Source organism: Metarhizium album, assembly GCF_000804445.1.
Source record: "Metarhizium album ARSEF 1941 chromosome Unknown scaffold_16, whole genome shotgun sequence".
Classification (NCBI taxonomy): Eukaryota; Fungi; Ascomycota; class Sordariomycetes; order Hypocreales; family Clavicipitaceae; genus Metarhizium; species Metarhizium album.
In genome coordinates, this window is record NW_024467590.1 from 450402 (window position 1) to 467911 (window position 17510).

The 17510-nt window shown below is 54.3% G+C and overlaps 5 protein-coding genes across 5 annotated transcripts; 2 read left to right on the forward strand and 3 right to left on the reverse strand.

The window, feature by feature from the left end:
- Positions 1 to 3629: 3629 nt before the first annotated feature.
- MAM_05922 (RhoGAP domain containing protein) lies at positions 3630 to 6147 on the forward strand (the record flags this gene model as incomplete). Its single annotated transcript, XM_040824720.1, has 3 exons — positions 3630 to 4428; positions 4626 to 5381; positions 5450 to 6147. 3 exons carry the CDS (start codon positions 3630 to 3632, stop codon positions 6145 to 6147), a joined length of 2253 nt encoding a protein of 750 aa, XP_040677402.1.
- A 1147-nt stretch (positions 6148 to 7294) lies between these two features.
- On the reverse strand, positions 7295 to 7876 carry MAM_05923 (ribosome biogenesis protein; the record flags this gene model as incomplete). Its single annotated transcript, XM_040824721.1, has 1 exon — positions 7295 to 7876. One exon carries the CDS (start codon positions 7874 to 7876, stop codon positions 7295 to 7297), a length of 582 nt encoding a protein of 193 aa, XP_040677403.1.
- Positions 7877 to 8237: 361 nt separating this feature from the next.
- On the forward strand, positions 8238 to 9713 carry MAM_05924 (uncharacterized protein; the record flags this gene model as incomplete). The annotated part of the gene is made up of 1 exon (XM_040824722.1): positions 8238 to 9713. The coding sequence occupies one exon, from the start codon at positions 8238 to 8240 to the stop codon at positions 9711 to 9713; it is 1476 nt and encodes a 491-aa protein (XP_040677404.1).
- Positions 9714 to 10467: 754 nt separating this feature from the next.
- MAM_05925 (DNA replication licensing factor mcm7) lies at positions 10468 to 13135 on the reverse strand (the record flags this gene model as incomplete). Its single annotated transcript, XM_040824723.1, has 5 exons — positions 10468 to 10548; positions 10606 to 12523; positions 12580 to 12704; positions 12767 to 13032; positions 13087 to 13135. The coding sequence occupies 5 exons, from the start codon at positions 13133 to 13135 to the stop codon at positions 10468 to 10470; spliced, it is 2439 nt and encodes an 812-aa protein (XP_040677405.1).
- A 711-nt stretch (positions 13136 to 13846) lies between these two features.
- Positions 13847 to 16231, reverse strand: MAM_05926 (homocitrate synthase; the record flags this gene model as incomplete). The annotated part of the gene is made up of 15 exons (XM_040824724.1): positions 13847 to 14118; positions 14181 to 14234; positions 14287 to 14305; positions 14522 to 14548; positions 14611 to 14734; positions 14789 to 14912; positions 14974 to 14994; positions 15055 to 15122; positions 15179 to 15283; positions 15345 to 15442; positions 15494 to 15574; positions 15686 to 15782; positions 15839 to 15891; positions 15962 to 15987; positions 16045 to 16231. 15 exons carry the CDS (start codon positions 16229 to 16231, stop codon positions 13847 to 13849), a joined length of 1356 nt encoding a protein of 451 aa, XP_040677406.1.
- Positions 16232 to 17510: the final 1279 nt, after the last annotated feature.

Genomic DNA, 17510 nt, shown 5'->3' on the forward strand with positions numbered 1-17510 from the left:
GGTGCTTGGTAAGAAGGGAAGACGAGGGCTTGTTGTGGACCGGAGGAGAAGATCGAGGCAGCAGGACAAGGTGAAGAAACTGCGCTGCGTCCAGCTTAGGTAATCGAGTCACACCAAATCGGGGTCAGTGGACGACGACACCAGGAAGATGTGAAGCTACTTAAAACTTTACACGAGAGAAATCTCTATTTTTAGTATCACGGACACGGCACTCCGTAACACGTCCATGGTCGTACGTATGGTGACAAAGTCGTATTTACACAATCACGGGCACGCCACATGGGTGTTCAGGTAGTAAGTAAGGTGATTGTGTGAATTCTCTTCATTTACTCAGCCTTCAAACTTTCGGTCAAGACATTTTAGAATACGGCCATTTATTATGCTGCAGAGATATTAGTGCATAAACCACTGTAAGTAGGCGACGATGTTATGCCGCAGAATGTAGTCTTGCACAAATCTTTGCCATGCGTTGTTGTGCTCTAAACCTTTCCCAAGGGACCAGAACTTTTAACCCTTCACCTAGACCAGACCGAGGCCTTGGCATTGACGTTGACGCTTTGGCTTGGGTGACACAGCATTGGGCCGCAAAGGCTGACGATGCTAGGGACGTTGAGTTTGTCCTTGGAAGCTCCAGGAAGAATTCTACGGCCACGAACTTTGGGTCCTTGACGTTTCTCATCACCTTGGATAACGCGGGCCTACATCCCCAGGCCACGGCAAAGGTTGGGTATCGAGAAACGGACCCGGCGTAGATCTGTCCAAGGCTACCTCGCACAGTCAGATCCAGGCCATTTTTGCTTTCTCGCTCACGTTTATCGACGGACTTGACGGGAGAAGAGAAATTCGGAAACGTGCCAATATACTTCAGCAAGGCCTTCGGCAGACGCATTGGGCCAACCGCGTGGAGCCGAGCGCAGCGCCCCTTGATCAAGGGGTTCAGCTTTGAGATGCTCGATGTCCCTTATATTCTGTTGCACAATGTGCATATTTGTGGACCAATACATGTAGAAAGACATTTCAGTGATCCGCGTGAAATCCTTGAATTTTTCATGTCAATTTAATTAATTTATTATTATTATTATTTTTTTTGCCTAATGCCGCGGCATCTCCAGCTACTACGGAGTACTTGACCTTACAATGTCGATGCTCAACAACGTTTGACGCCCACCTCATGTGAGTGCCGCCTAGCCACTCCGTACCCGGTGGAGATGATACGTAACCCCTGTCAGCTGCTGTCCACGTCGATTTGTTTCAGATGGCCAGTGTGCCTCGTTTCGGCGGGGGGTGGCAAGGCAAATAAATCACGAGACAAGGACCTGTTGACGCATGGTGGATGGATACTTCGTAGACTTTGGTTCGGGAAGCACTCCGATCAACGAGCCGCGCATTATTCATTCATCATGTTGGACGGCAATGGGTGAAGGAAGGGGAAAAGGACCATGTTTGAGATGCCAGTGGCTTCCGAGGCCTCAACGAGGCAACTGGCTTGGCTGACCTCTCCTCTTGTCCGCATTGCATGAATTGATGGCACACGATCCTCTGAGGAACAAGAGAGTGAAATTCGACCCTTTGTTGGCGAGCCCCCTTTGACAACAAATATTAGAGGCGACCCAACCCGGGAACTCCCCCACCCACTTGCTCTCAGGCTCTCATCTCCTGGGACGGAGTAGCGCTCCGTACCGAGTACCTGCTAGTAAGTACTTCCGGGTACCAACTACCGAGTACCCACTACCCAGTACAGACAGCCCCGGTCACCTCCCCTCCGCCGGCTCAAAGCGCCTGGCTCCTGTCAAGGCTCGGCCGCGGTCTTGGCCTGGTGCTTTTGTCTTGGCCGGGACCCTGAGTCCCTGACGGCCCCTTGCTGGCTCGACGAGTGCTGGCATTGGAAATCGTTTCGACACCTGGAGTATCAATCGGGCTGCGTCCAAGTACGTGGAATGAGTGAAGATTGCAGGCTGGCCATGCTTCCAAGGTGCGCCGACTGTCCGAGTGCTGTCTACCAAGTAAGCACCCAGCCAGGCACCGATAAAACAGGGAACATTGAAGGCGCAAAACTTAAGTGCGTAGTAGTAATTTACAACTGCTACTACAGTAAACCAGGTCTATAACGATAACCTTCGTGAGCAATTTTCCATCGTTATAACCCGACTACAGGGATTATATCGCTAAGATGCGACTACCCTTTTAGGAAGGAGCCCCATATAATCCCACTTTTGTTAGTACGATAAGGCTGATAAGGCTGATAAGGCTTGATAAGGGATTTTAGGGGGGGTAAGGTGGTGTGTAATTATAAACTTATATATATTAATAAGCAAAATTCATAAGAAAAATTGCTATAAGTAAGAAGTCACTTTTATATATATAACATATAGGAAAGGTACTTCACGCCTAGGCGTGTGTGCCGAATCGCTATAGCAGGGGATCGTTATAAACCTGCTTTACTGTAGTATAATTGCCTAGGGCAAGACAAGGGTCTGACCAGGCCCGACAAGACAAAACCATTCACAGCTTGGAAGCCGACAGACCACCTTACTTGGTACTTGCGTTAAGTACTTGGACAAGCGGCGGACCAGGCAGCAGCAGGCGCTACATCGCACCCGTCCCGCCTGCGAGTAACAACAATAATTACCGGAGGGCCGTCTGGCAAGGAGTCCAGTACTGTGCTTGAAGGTAGGTAGTTTTTAGTTCCCTACTTCCTACTTTACCAAGTACTTAGGTGTTCGTTATTTATCACCAGACGTTTTCCCTCTTCACTCCCACACACCTCAATAATCCGTTGCACAACACGCAACACAGCACAGCACGACCCGACACGGCCAGCCTCTCAGACGCGCGAACCACGCCGCGGCAAGACCAGCCGGCCGACCCCCTTCGACCAGAGCTCGCCAGACAGACTAACTAAGTACTTGGGTACGCTGTGGCCGGGCCGGGGCTGCAGCACACGAGACGAGACGACGCCAACCTTGACCTTGCGGAGCAGATCGATTCAGCACGAGCGGCCACGGCACAGGGAGGCACCAGGAGGCCCAGGGAGGCCCAGGGAGGCACATTGACAGGATTTGTAACCCCCGTATCGACGCCTGAACTGAATTTGGACCCCACCCCTTCGGCCCAGGCATTGACGGACAATTAACCAGACGCGCATTGATCAACTTTGCACAGTTGATCCATGCTGATCCATCCATCATCATCCCTCGGGCCACATCAACTAGCGCTCGTCTGAGCCAAGTTGCTGCCTCCGTACGGAGTGGTGCTCCCTATTGTATGTACGTGACATCTGACATACGGAGGCAAAGGGGCTAACGGCAACGACCAAGTTGGCTCGCTGAGATTGTATTTGTCCTATGCAGCAAAACGGCAGACGGCTCCCTTTTCTCTCCCTCTCGTCCTCGTCTTTTTCCTTGCAGAGTCCTAGGAATAAAGCAACAACACCCAACGCCGCTCCGTCGTTCTGCCGCGGCCATTGGCCACCAGACCGGCTGCAAGCTGCAAGGGTTGACTGAGAGACTAGCACGAGGCTCAGCCAGGCGCCATTTGCCTTGCTGGCCGCCGGCCACCACGGGCATCTGAGCCTACCAGTCCCCAGCTACCAGCTACCAGCCACCAGCCACCAGCCGTTGACCTTCAACATGGGACGCCGGCCCACGCCGCAGCCACTGCCTCTGGGCCTGGCCAGCACAAAGGCCAACACGAGCGCAAACGCTAACCCGGACAACACGCACAGTCGCAGCCTCCGTCTGGGGGCAACTGGCGCAGTCGCAACCGCAACCGCAACTGCACCCGCCGCCGCCGCCGCCGCATCAGCAGCAGCAGCAGCAGCGGCCACCGGCTTCGGCCTGCAGGCAACGGTGCAGGCGACGGGGTCTGGCACTGCCACATGCAACGACTCGACTGCTGAAACGGCCGTGCAAGCTGCCAAGGCCCTGCCCGGCCACCCAGCGTCGTCGCCCGTCTCGACGCAGTCCTCGCTGTCGCTCTCGCTGCCGTCGCTGCAGTCACAGCCGTCGCTGCAATCGCCTCAGCCGGAGCCTTCTCACTCGCAATCCCACTCTCGCTCCCAACCCTCCGTCTCCTTGACCAGCCGCTTTGCCGCCGCCAAACGACGCCAGACTTCGCAGACGCCGACTGCCAGGGGACATCTGCAGACGCCAGCCTGCGAATCGAACCGTCTCCGTCGCCCACCCCAACTTCAACTACAGCCCGGCCAATCTGCCCAATACCACGACCAGAACCCAGCATCGCCGTCCCTAGCCGTCCGCCACGCCGACGGAGGGAAGCGGCCGTCGACCAGGAGTGGCTTTTTCCACTCCGACAAGTCCTTCAACAGCTCGAACCAAGTCGTGCACGATTCCCGCCCCCAGTTCTCGCATTCGCGGGAACACTTGGCCGCCAGGGGGCCCCAAGAGCCACGTGCTCCAAAGTCTGCAAGTATGGTGTTCCTGCAACCGCAAAGTTTGATGCTCTCGAGTCTTTGCAAGAGACACGAGCCCAGTGGCTGCGGAGATGAGGACGTCCGCCGGATTTCCCACCGTTTGGGCCCGTCTCGGGCCGCCTGCTGTCCTTTCAACGCCCAGCGACTCGGCACTCTGACGGATGGGATCGCTAACTTGATTTGCCACTGATAGATTTTCCGTATGCTCAAGAGTACCTGCAGAAGCCGCCACTACCGTCCCGATCCGAGCTGTCGCTGTCGTCCGCTGGAGACTGCGACGGCACATCTGCCCTCTCGCCAGGCGGGAAGAGGACCAAGACCAAGTCGTTCGGCTTGTTGAGCAGAAGCAAGTCCCATAGGGACAAAGACCGGAACCATTCGAGCAACGGCCCAGTCCTCGTTCCTGCTACGCCGAGCCGAGACGAGTATCACGACGACGCTGTACCTCCCCGCACCGCGCCCGTGGCTCAGGACCGAGCATTCAGAGACATGATGAACTCTGGCGCACGGAATCGATCAGAGGATAGGGCCGCCCGCCGTGACTCGTCGAGAGATAAAGAGAGAGGAGCTCTTCCCTCCTCGCTTAAAGAGAACAATTCCGGTTTTTTTAGCGGACTGCGGAGTTCTTCGACAAGGGCCGCTGATATCATCAGTAAAGGGCTTTTTGGCAAGGGCTCAAGGAGTGGAAGCACTGCGGAGCGCGAGCATGCCGTGGACGATGAACACTACGTCCTAAAAGTTCTCAACCTTCCCCTAGTGGAGCAGACTCGAATAACTCGCATTTCCAAACGGCTCGAGAGCTCGAGAGATAAGACGGAGTTCTGGATGCCGGCTTTTCCGTGGCGAGCCATTGACTACTTGAACTACAACGGCTGCGATGTCGAAGGCTTATACCGAGTTCCTGGAAGTGGCGCACAAATAAAAAAGTGGCAGAGAAAGTTTGACGAGAGTAGGCTATCCCTTGTCTCGAACCCCCCGGCCAAGACTGGTTTGACGTGATTTTAACATTTCGCCTAGAATACGACGTCAATTTGTTCGAGGACGACGACCTCTACGACATCAACATTATTGGCTCTATGCTCAAGGCGTGGCTACGTGAACTCCCAGACGAACTATTTCCCAAAGCAGCGCAAGACCGCATCGCCCGCGAGTGCGCCGGGGCCACTGAAGTGCCGCAGTTACTCATCGAGGAACTGTCCAACCTGTCGCCTTTTAACTACTACCTCCTGTTTGCCATCACGTGTCACCTAAGTCTTCTCTTGTCCCATTCCGACAAGAACAAGATGGACTTCAGGAACTTGTGCATCTGTTTCCAACCGTGCATGAAGATTGATGCCTTTTGCTTCAAGTTCCTGGTGTGTGATTGGAGAGATTGTTGGATAGGTTGCAAGAACGAGGCCAAGTTCATTGAAGAAGAGTACAGGCTGTTCGACCAACCGCCGCCCAGGGGCATAACCAAGCCCAATGGTCCTTCACATGGAGTCGAACACAATGACCGTCAGCCGTCGTCAACTGACAGCAACAAACCGTCCGATTACGGCCACAGCAGCAGGGCGCTTCAACGTCAATTCTCTGGCTCCAATGCAAGTATTGGTTCCAGAATCTCGTCGATCTCGACTAATTTCACCACCAACAGTGAGCGCGAACCGCAAGAGACGACAAGACAGCTTCGCCCGCTGTCTCCAATCAAGCCGCTGTCTCCCATCGGCTTTTAGCCGTGCAGCGACCGCCACGGAGGTGCAACTGCGCACCGGGCGAGCCGGCTGTTGAAAATTCCTCTCCGACGCAGCAATATCCGCGCAGCGCACGCTCCCACTCGTGTACTCGTGTACTGCCTGCGCCGTCTCTTTGTCACTTTACGCCTTTACGACGGGGTTCACTGTTGATTTCGCCTTGTCTGCCCCCTGTTTATTTTCTTGTCGTTTGGTTTCGTACATGATTTGCTTTTCTGCCTGTCACTACTGCGGCAAATCAAGTCGTTCTACAGCGTGTCGATCCCTCCCCCCTATCTTGACTCTTGACACAGCCTAGTCAAACCATTTGGCTGTTTGGTATACCCATGATCGAATCATCACATTATAACGGCGAAGTGGATGTGGGTGCCGGCTCCAGTCTTCATATACCATGCCATTTGCAAAATTTTTGTTTTATGCTTCTCGATACTGGATTAAATCATCGTGTTTAGCCGTGCTTTGTTAAATTACTAGTTTTAATGGACACACAAAGAATGCAGACAGGATGCATTTTTCGTGGGCGGTTTGCAGCTTGATGGAGAGTGACGGCGGGTGCAGCAGAAATTGAAGTATCAAGGGCCGATAATCATGAAGCCAGGGTTTTTGCATTCATGCCCCTAACATATAAGTTTTTTTTCTTTTTTCTTTTTCTTTATCTTCCTCGCGAGAGGCAACGATGGCGGAGAGCACAAAGAGAGACACTTCGAGTTTCTGTGTATAGTAATAAGCAAGGGCGAGTCGTTTGGAGTATGTCTCATGGTTGAAGAAGCAAATAAATACAGGGGAGGGCTAAAGGACCTGAAGAAAGAACAGAGACGTTGGCCTAGATGGTAGAGATTCCAGGAACGGGAGAAAAAAATTATGCAGATGCAGGATTGTACCTTGATGTATTGAAAATCGTTCCACACACAAAATTTGAATTTTGCGACTACTTGAGTAGGACTATATAAAGCACGATGCAACTCCAGGCTCCAAGTTTGCGACGGGACGCCGTGGCGATAAACAAACCGATGAGTTTTGGGTGGGGGGTATTCCATTCCACCCAAGTTCCGAGTCCTGCCTGCTGCTGCGAATGGACAATTCGTTGAGACGTGGGCGTTTCTCTCACGCTGCCGTCCATTAATCCTTCCTAGCGCCCCGATGCATCTCTCTGGTTCTTCCTCATCTTCCTCTCGTTGCGCTTTACCCGCTCTCTTCTTTCCCGCCTGCCGTCCCCTCTGATGCTGGTTCCTTCCTTCCGCTCCCTCTCCTTCTTCATGTCCACCTCGACGATGGGATAGTCCTCGCCCTTCTTGTTCAGACCCTTGTATCCCCACTTGCGCTTCCACTCGCCGGTCTCCTCGTCGTAGGCCAGGTTCCTGCGCTGCTCTCTCGTCTTGGCCTTGAGGCCCTTCTTCTCGGCGAAGCGCTCCCACTTCGTCCTGGCCCTGGCTTCGGGCAGGGGCTTCTCGCGGGGCAGGGCGGTCGACGGGGCGGGCAGCGAGAGGAGCACGCCGTCGCTGGTCGAGCTGACGGGGCAGGTGGTGAGGAGCTGGTTGATGAGGGACTGGGCGCCGTCGCGGGCCACCTGGGCGAGGGACTGCTCGAGCGAGGAGCGGTCGAGGGTCACGGTGTTGGGGTCCTCGGCGAGCAGGAGGCCGAGGTCGAACGTGTACGGCGTGGGCTTGTCCACGGACACGGGGAGTTTGGGCCTGGAGCCGGGGAGGGCCATTGTTGATGAGCGGCGAGATTTGCTGGCGGGGGAGTAGGTAGGTAGGTGCGAAGTCGCAGACGTCGTCAACGGTCGGATTCGAACTGCCGACTTTTTTGTGGGACTTGGGAGGAATTCGGAGATTGATAAGCGCGGTTGTTGGGCGCCGGATCAACGGCGTGGAATTTTCATTTTCCGGGCTTTTGCGCACCCTGCCGCCAGCCCGCATGGGCAGCAGGCTGGCTGGTTGTACCCGAGTTGCAAACAAAATAAACCCTCCGCATCTCGCACTTCTCCACGGACCACGACACTGCAAGGCCCAATTGGCCCCCTTGTGGCTGTGGTAGTCGTGCCGCATCTTGCAACTGTCCTAGCCGAGATCATGTCCAGCCTGGCCGTCATGGCCTCGTCGACGGCTTGCTCCCTCCGCGGCCTCGTCAGGTCCTCCATCCCCCTTGCGCCGCGTATCCGTCCTGTCGTCCTCTCGCGAGCTGCACCCTTGTCAACTACGACTGCTCTGGCCGCTGCTCCTCCCCCGACGATAAAATCCCGAAGAGATCTTCCGAAGAAAACCAAGCGGACGTTCAAAAGGAAGACCAACGTGGTGGCTGTCAAGAAACCTAACCCCGGAGAGCGCAAGGCCTTCCGCAAGCGCATCCAACTAAGCAACAACAGCGCCTTACCGGTCGAGAACATGCAAGACCTGTCACCCGATACCATGGCCAAGTTGGACAGCAAGGGCAAGATGTTTGCCCTCCCAGATGCGGTGGTCGATCAGCTGAGGGCTCTGGAGGCATTCAAGACGACGCAGACGTGGAACTTGTTTAGACGGCCGCATTTCCTGGTGAGAGAGGAGACAGTCCGGCTGATGAGCAAGATGGAAGAGGCCGTCGAGAAGAAGGAAGCATTGAAGTGTGTGCTGACGGGAAGCAAACTGTCCGGGAAGAGCGTGGCACTTCTGCAGTCCATGTCGCATGCCTTGCTCAATGGCTGGGTTGTCGTGCACATTCCCGAAGGTAGGGCGGCCTCTTGCGCGGTTTGGACCCGTCTCAGCTTGCTAACGAATGCGGGAAAAACAGGCCAGGACCTCTCCAACGGAAACACCGAGTACTCCCCCGTCGAAGGCACCGAGCCCGTGCGGTTCGCCCAGCCCGTCTACACCCTCAAGCTCCTCCAGAACATTTACAAGGCCAACAGGGCCGCCCTGGAGAAACTCGACGTCCAGAGGGACTGGTCTCGCTTCGCCCACCTCGACCCGGGTGCCACCGTGGCGGACCTGGTTCTCAGCGCCAAGGAAAGCGAAACCGCCTGGCCGACCCTCGAGGCCCTGTGGACGGAACTCACGCTGCCAGGGCGGCCGCCGGTGCTCTTCGCCCTCGACGGCCTCGCGCACATCAACAGGATGAGCGACTACCGCGACCCGTCATTCAACCAGGTGCATGCCCACGAGTTGGCCCTGGTGCGGCTCTTTGTCGACGCCATTTCGGGCAAGACGACGTTGCCCAACGGCGGTGCCGTCATCGCCGCCACATCCGACAACAATACGCACTACCATCCCTCCCAGGAGCTTGTCCTCTCCCAACTGGAAGCCGGTCAGGCTGGCCGCGAAATCCCCAAGCCCGATCCATATGAGCGAAGGTACGACGAGCGTGTGTACGAGTCGCTCAAGAACAGTTTCGTCCTTCGGATTGGAGGCGTGTCCAAGGACGAGGGCAGGGTGTTGATGGAGTACTGGGGTGCAAGCGGTATGCTGCGCAGCGTCTTGAACACGAGGACCGTGGCAGAGAAGTGGGCTCTCGGCGGGCATGGGATTGTCGGCGAGATGGAGAGGGCGTCACTTATGACCATGAGGATGTGAGACGACGTACTTGTAGCCTGTACCATACAACCACACAACGCCAATACACTCTACTGAGACGTGAGCCCTGGCATTGCGGATGACCAAGTGGCGGTTTTGACGTGAATTAAAGACTGGCGTATTGCACGTTGGAGAAGCTACCTATTGATGTCGCTGCGGGTGGGGGGACGAGAGGACCGGCGTTGACAGAACACACAACCGCCAGCGTAAACATGATGCCGTCTGCGGTGCGCTTTTTGGAAAGCCGCCCCCGTGACTCGGATCACACATGTGTTTCGGATGAAACCATTTGGTCATTTGGTCAACACCACCACCACGCCTCTAGGTTCCCCACTATGCGTGGTGTGCTGTTGCTCCTTGCTGTCCTTGCCGTCCGTCTCTTTGTAGATTGGGGATTTGCCCGCACAGAGGCAGAGGCAGATACCCGAGTGGACACGATGGTGTGGATGGAGCAAAGGGATAAAGTAAGCCTGTAGTTTTCCAAGCTAACTCATCATGCATTATGACACCCTGCCAAGGTCAAGGTCAAGATATGTCCTATGGTGTAGAAAGACGCCCCCCCCCCCTCCGGAGACACGGCGGACATGAAAAGGACATGGAGATGCAAGAACCAGAGTCAAGCGTCCCGCGTGACGTGCGGCGTGTATCGTGTCCAACACATGGCAGTGTCGCCACTCCATTTACCGCCGCCAAAATTCTCCCAGAACGCCGTACCAAGTCAGAAATCGACAAACATTCTCGAGTGTCCCAGTGCTTAGTCGTCCATGCCGTCCTCGTCGTCATTGCCAGCAGTAACGAACACCAGTCTGGCACCATTGCCAGTGGTTTGCCATACCTGGGACATCCTCGTTAGCCTTGAGCCTTGACTCCCGGATAGTTTTGCTATACTCACGTCAAGCGTTGTGTACTCGTCCAGGGCATTGAGCCACTGGTCCTCGGTGAAGCCCTTGGCAATCACGCGCTCCTTCACCTTCCGCATGCTCAGCTCAACCCCGAGGTCGTCGTCATCGGCATCGTCGGCGCGACAGGCGCCGGAATCGGCTAGGGCCTTGATGAGGTTGTAGATTCTGCTGCTGGCATTCAGGCCGCGGCGACCGGTGTTGGCTTCGGCGTTGAGGCTCTCCTTGCTGGCTTCGACAAGGCGCAGTGCCTCGTCGACATCGTCCTGGGAGACTTGGCTGCTGAAGCGGAGACGGGCTAGGGCTTGAGCGAGACGGACGACACCGAGCAAAGTTCTCGGGGTGGTGTGGGTGAATTGCCTGCCCTTCTTCTCGGCTCGCTGCTGCTGGTCCCGGAGGCGGACGTATGTCTTGATCATGTAGTCTGAGACGGACTCGGGGACCACAGGGCGGTACGTCCGCGCTTGGGCAACGTACGAGCGCACTTCGTGAGGTGTGAAGACGACATTGTCGGTGCCAATGTCGGGGTGACGGTTGTTCATGTGAACAAAAGCGACGTGCTTTGCGAGCTGCTCGTCTGATTCACGGGATGGGGTATCGAGGAGAAGGAAAAGAACATCAAATCGAGACAGAAGCGCGGCGGGAAGGTTGATGTTCTCAACGGGAGAGATGCGAGGGTTGTATCGCCCATAGACAGGGTTGGCGGCCGCCAGGATGGACGTACGGGCATTGAGAGATGTCGAGATGCCGGCTTTAGAAATAGAAATGGTCTGCTGTTCCATGACTTCGTGAATGGCAGTTCTGTCGGTGTCGTCCATCTTGTCAAACTCGTCAATACAGCAGATGCCATTGTCGGCAAGAACAAGAGCACCACCCTCAAGAACCATCTCGTCCGTCACGGGGTCTCGCATGACCGCGGCCGTCAGACCGACACCGCTGCTTCCACGACCCGAGGTATATACGCCGCGGGGGGCAACTTTGGAAATGTACTTGAGAAGCTGAGACTTGGCGACACCAGGGTCGCCCATCAAGCAAATATTGATGTCGCCGCGAATCTTCATGCCATCACCCATCTCTTTGGAAACACCACCGATGAGCAAGAGCAGCAGAGCCTTCTTCACATCCAGGTGTCCGTAGATTTCCGGGGCAATAGATTTGGCGAGCAGCTCGTAGACCTGGCCAGTCTGTCGATACTTGTCGATGCGTCGCACAAGTCGAGGGTCGACAATCATCTCACTGTAGGCCTTCTTGTGCTGGTGGATGTAGTGGGCCTCGAGATAGGTGTCGGTCAAGAGACCAGCCCTCATGGCCTTGAAGCCTGTGTAAGGGGTGGGCAAGAAGATGCCGGAGATGTCAACGACATCGCCAGGGTTGATCTTTCGCACCAGACTGCCGTAGCACAGGACGGTCAGGGAGCGAGGAATCTGACCAATGGGGACCTGCTCGGCCATTTCTTGAACCTTGACTTCTTGGAAGGGCAAGAATTTGGATGCTCGGGTGGAGGGGTTAAGCTGACCCTTGGACTGATTCGCTTCACAATCTTTGGACGGGCACATCGTCAGCGGTCCATACTGCCTATCGGTAATGGGCTGAAAGATCTCGCATCCACAGCGGTCGCAGGTATAAGCACTGACTTGCACAATCGGCTTCACATCAGACACGCGTGTGGCGATGGCTCGGACCGTGATCAGGTGGCCTAGGTGATCGCCTCTAACTTGGCGAACAGCCAGAGCCTTGGCGGGTTCTTCAGCGGTGCCCGATCTGGGTTTGAAGACCAAAGTGTACCGTCGAGTGAGCTCCGCAGGAAACTTGTCGTCCTCGGCAGTAGGGTCACGCTCCGCGGCCTCCTGGAGTTCACGATTACGGGCCTGGCGACGAGCCATCAAAACATCGAGAACGTCGTCCTTGAAGCTGGCCCCCTGTTAGCGGTGACGGGAGCATTGTCCGCATGTATTGATCCTCCTTACTTGACATCCGTGCTGGGTGATGGCATGACATTGTCCACTGCCTTGGACAGAATATCGACGTAGTGCTTTGCATTCAGCTCAATTGAGTCGACCAGGTGTAAATCCTCTTCGCCTTGACCTTCCCACTGGAGAGAGCATCAGCTTCTTGCCCACGCAATCAAATTGGGCCGCAGCACAGCATACTCACAGCATACACGTCGTCGAGATCAATGGTGATTTCGTCAATAGTTCTGTCCGCTAGCTGTTGCAACAGCTGCTTGTACTTGTACTGGGGAGCCCTTTTATTTTCCCTCCCCCTCTCCTGGTGGCGGCGCTCACGCAACTCGTCGTCTTCATCCATAAAGTCGTACTCGTCACTCAAATCATCCTCCTCGATGGTAATGTCGCCCATGGCGGTGGTGATTGTGTGCTCAGGCGACGTTTTGAAACCGCTGAGGAACTCCTCGAAGGCACCTACGTGTCGTTAGCGCCCGGTGCAGCCCTCTGAAAATACTCAGAAATACCAACCTTGCTGCGCGACATAGTCGACAGGAGCCTTTAATTCTAGAAGCGCCATCTTGGCGTCGCCGCCGCTGCCGGTGTCGAACGGGAAATGCAAGCGCAGCCGCAGAAGGTGGTGACGATGCAGAAGAGCTGCGATGCAGAAAGACGGATGCAAATGGGATAATGGGCTGGAGGTTCGTACATGGATGCGAGATGTGAGATGCAAGACTCAATCGCGACCGCTGGAGTGAATCATGATGGATAGCGTGGAGGCAACACGCGACTGTACGCGTTCAGCCACAAAAGGTCGCGTTTTGCACCGCCACTATCAATTAAGCTTGCTGCAACTAGCCATAATGTCTCCCATCTTTGTGCGAAGGCTCTAGTCAGGTGACGTGGACCCACTTAAGATCGTAACCTTAAGTGACATTTGTAACAGCCTGCACCCGATTGGTCTGTTGACTAAGTACCTAACGTAATTAACAACTTGAATCCATTTTCGTTCATGATGTAGAGCCGTCCCGCACGGCCAGCCCAACGACCTCGAATCCTAGCCAAGGCCTAGCTAGCCTAACCACAACCCGATACGCAACGGAGAAAGGTATTCCACGCAGCGTGCATAGGACTTTAAATAGTGCCGAGCATAGCATGCTAGCGTTGTGGCAATGAATGCCTAGATCCTTGTTTTTTCATTGATCTATCATCATCTAATCGAAGTACCCAAACTTTTGCTTCCTCTTCTGCACACGCCTTCATGTAGTAGACAAACTCGTTCATCTCCGGCTTATGTTTGCAGATGTAGATGGTAAGACCTAATGATTGAGTCGGTGTCGTCAATAGCCAGGGGGCGAATGTCCGCCATTTGCTTGATCTTGGCAGTCCTGCGCATAGTGTCAATATCGCCCGTGCAGTGAAACACCGCGGAGAAGAGGGGAGGTCCGTACACTTCTTTGATTTGATCATCGGAGAACTCCGAGCCCAGGCCTAGCTGCTCGATGCGGGCTTTGACAGCATTCCAGCCCGTAATTCTTGAATTAATGGAGACATAGCGTGTCACTAAAAGTAGACGTTAGCACAGAGGACTCGATAGAATAGGAAGGTGGCGGGCGTGGACGCACTTCCGAAGTCGTGCGGATCGATGATCTCGTAGGTTGATGGGTTAGCAAGAATAGCTGTAACACAGTCAGCGCTGGAATAGAAGTGACTGCAACTTCCTCATCGTACCCTTAGCATGGATGCCAGCCTTGTGAGTGCTGTGTGCGAGTTAGTTGGAACAGAGTCAGGTAATCGTCATTGATCAATGAATAGCTTACAATGCCTATCTCAAGGTTAGCGGGAACAGATAAGTATGCTTGGACACAGGGGCAAAAAGATAGGGTGAGGTCAGCGATGCAAGGGAAGATGGGCAGAGGAGGTGGCAATGTGCATGAGTGTCGGCTGGTGGAGGGGCGGAACGTACGCAGAAGCCCGTCACAGGATTGTTGAACTGGGAAGTAGATTAGCTCAACGCATCAGAGTTCAGAATCAGAATGCTCTCCTTGTCCTTACTGGGATATTGACCTGGACAGCATCGGCAACCAGGGTTTCCAAGCTCTTCAACGACTTGAGATTATACTTCGACTTGACATAGTCCGGTGCTGTTACAACCATCCTGGCCATCAAAGCACCACTTCTCTTAGGGTCAGCGGTTTTGCTGTTCCTCAAGACGGACGGTTATCGTACTTACAGCGGAGTGATGCCATTGCGTTCGCCGATTCCCAACACGCTGGTGTCGACGTGCGTGGCCCCAGCTTCGAGCGCGGAGTGTGCATTTGCAACTGCGCAGCCAGTATCGTCGTGGAAATGGGTCTCTAGGGTTAGGGTTAGCCAAGGGTTTCCATGAGTTGGGAGCTAGATGATGGCCAAGGTTACCTATGTCGCAGCCCACACAGCCTTTACATGTGAGTTAGTTATAGGAGTCTGCAGGTGATATCGGAAGACGCGGGAACTGACCTCTCAGTGTCCTGATCAAGTCGTAGACCATCCTCGGCGTGGCTCCGCCAACGGTATCAGCGACACCCCTGGGATCCGTTAGCTAACCGAACGCATGCGACACGGTGGAAAATGATGTCCGTACACTCGGTCGACACCAGCCTTGTCACAAGCTTGGTAGAGGTGTAGGATATCGACGAGGTTGCTCCTAAAGGAGTCCTCACTTGAAAAGCGCACTTCAATACCCTTGCTGAACTTGAACTTAGCTCTCATCACGGCGGCACGGGTTGACTTCTCGGTGGCTAGCAAACCTCTTGACATAGGCAATGACCTCCAGGGCAGTGGATTTTATCATGTCCATGCTCTTGCCGTGGGAATATTCCCGGAGGAAGCTTGATGTTCCAATAACCTAACATGGCATAAGTAGTTGAGCAATCGAAAGAGAATTGGAGGAGGCTACCAGGTCGACACCATCCACGCCGCACTCGACTGCCTTCCTCGCATCTTCCATGTTACAGCGGACGTGCGTAAGGATCTTGGCCTAGAGATGCATAGTGCTTAGTTATGTGTCCCACTTATTGAAAGCGACGACTGTCTCGCTATCAAACTGTAGCCATGCCGCGCGCCGATGACACTGCAGTTGACAACGAACCTTGAGACCAAGCTGACAGATGGCCTTGCAGTCATCATAAGAACCTTGACTAGCTACAGGGCTGGTCAGCTCGATGTAGTCTACACCGAAGTTATCGCTTTGCCAACTGTGTTAGTATGTGGTTCACCGTATATTGTGATGCTGTTTACTTACAGTGCTTTGGCGATCTTGATCTTAGTGTCGATATCGAAGAAGGCGTTCGCAAACTGATAGCCGATGTGAATATCGTGAAAAAGAAATAGACGTCGGGTCGACGTAGGAATTGAGGATTCGTACCTGCTCTCCTTCTCTCAAAGTGCTCTCTGAGATACAGTGTCAGTCGCTGTGATGCACGCGAGGAGGAGGGGAAAGTGCTGTACCAATGATCTTGAACCTGCCAACATTCGAGATGTAGTCCTGAACAGCCTGGTAGGGAGAAGACGCCGGCTTGCCCTGGGCAGGATAGACGCCGTTGCTTGTCGATGCCGAGGGAGCAGCATTGTCCGTCGTCGAGTTCGCGGCGGGCGGGACAGCGCCAGCAGCGTCTCCGTTGCAGGTACCGCACATGATATCGACTGTGCTGGAGAGCGCACGCGGGTCTAAGTTGATGGTGTTATTGTTGGAAAGGGTGTCTTTCGGTCCGCGTCGAAAGATGCAGCTTGGGGCAGGATAAGTCAGTGATGCTGGAGATTTAAAAAGCTGGACGTCCGTGACGTGAGTCAGACGCGATTCCGCTGTCGGCTACGGAGTAGGTTTTTGCGTAACTAGTAAGTGGGGGCACAAGAACCCTACAGATTGAGTCCAATTGGCCAATCCCGCCCGTTACGCATTCGCATAAAGTAGCGTCGATCTGTCGCACGGCACAGCAAGATTAAGCTGGATTGGGCAATTGGCCGCGTACTCCGTAAGCGGGCGGAATTTAGATAATGCGCACACGAATCGTGGACCCGAGCGCCCCGTCTTCCAGCTCCCTTGTGCTCCATGAATATATCTTGATCCCACTTATAGTCGGACGTTAGCAAAGTCGGTCTCGATCGAATCGTCCAAGTTATTGCTAAGCCAGTCCTTCTGCCCCTCGTCGTAATCATCATCGCTTTTAATCTCGCTTCGCTTTCGCTTAGAGGCAGTTCCTGATATCTCAGTCAGCACAGAATTCTTCACATAGCATAGGGCTGCTTACTCTTTGTGGACTGGAAGTAGCCAGTGATCGTTGTCTGCGAGATCTTCGCCAGCTTCCCTGGCTGCTGTCCTGGCTCTCGGCTCTCGAGAGGTTGACAGAGGTAGTTAAAAGCATCGAGCACAAGCCTGGTTTGCCAGCAATCAATCAGTGCGAGATGGTTGCGACCACAGAGGTTATGCCCAGGGTAAAGAACTGGGAAAAGAACCTCTAATATAAGAGGGAATCCTGTGTATCCAGGCGGCTGCTGGATCCTCTGTTGCTGGTAAAGCGGAATAAGTGGCGCACCGTTCTCATCGCTTGGAAAAGTATCCTGATAGCCTCCAGTGGCAAGGAAGTTTCGAAGAATTACTAGATCATGCTTTCCAAATCTCTAGTTTAGAAAGATTGTATCCTTTGAGATGTTGCTCTCTCGAAGGTTGCGGGCTACTTTGTGTACATCCATGTTGCTGATGGCAGGTCGAGACGATGAGCAAATTCTTGCTGCTATTTGCCTAGCCGAAAACCCTCGAAATGCATGCAAGTGTCTCGAAGAAGATGCTTTGTCTGGTTTTGCTTCATGGCAGAGCTTTCCAGGATGCTTCAGTGTAGTACTGAAAGGACACCTCTCAGAGGGCTGCGTATGCCTCTGATCGCCCATGGAGACTTCAGCAGAGCATAGCCTTGGAT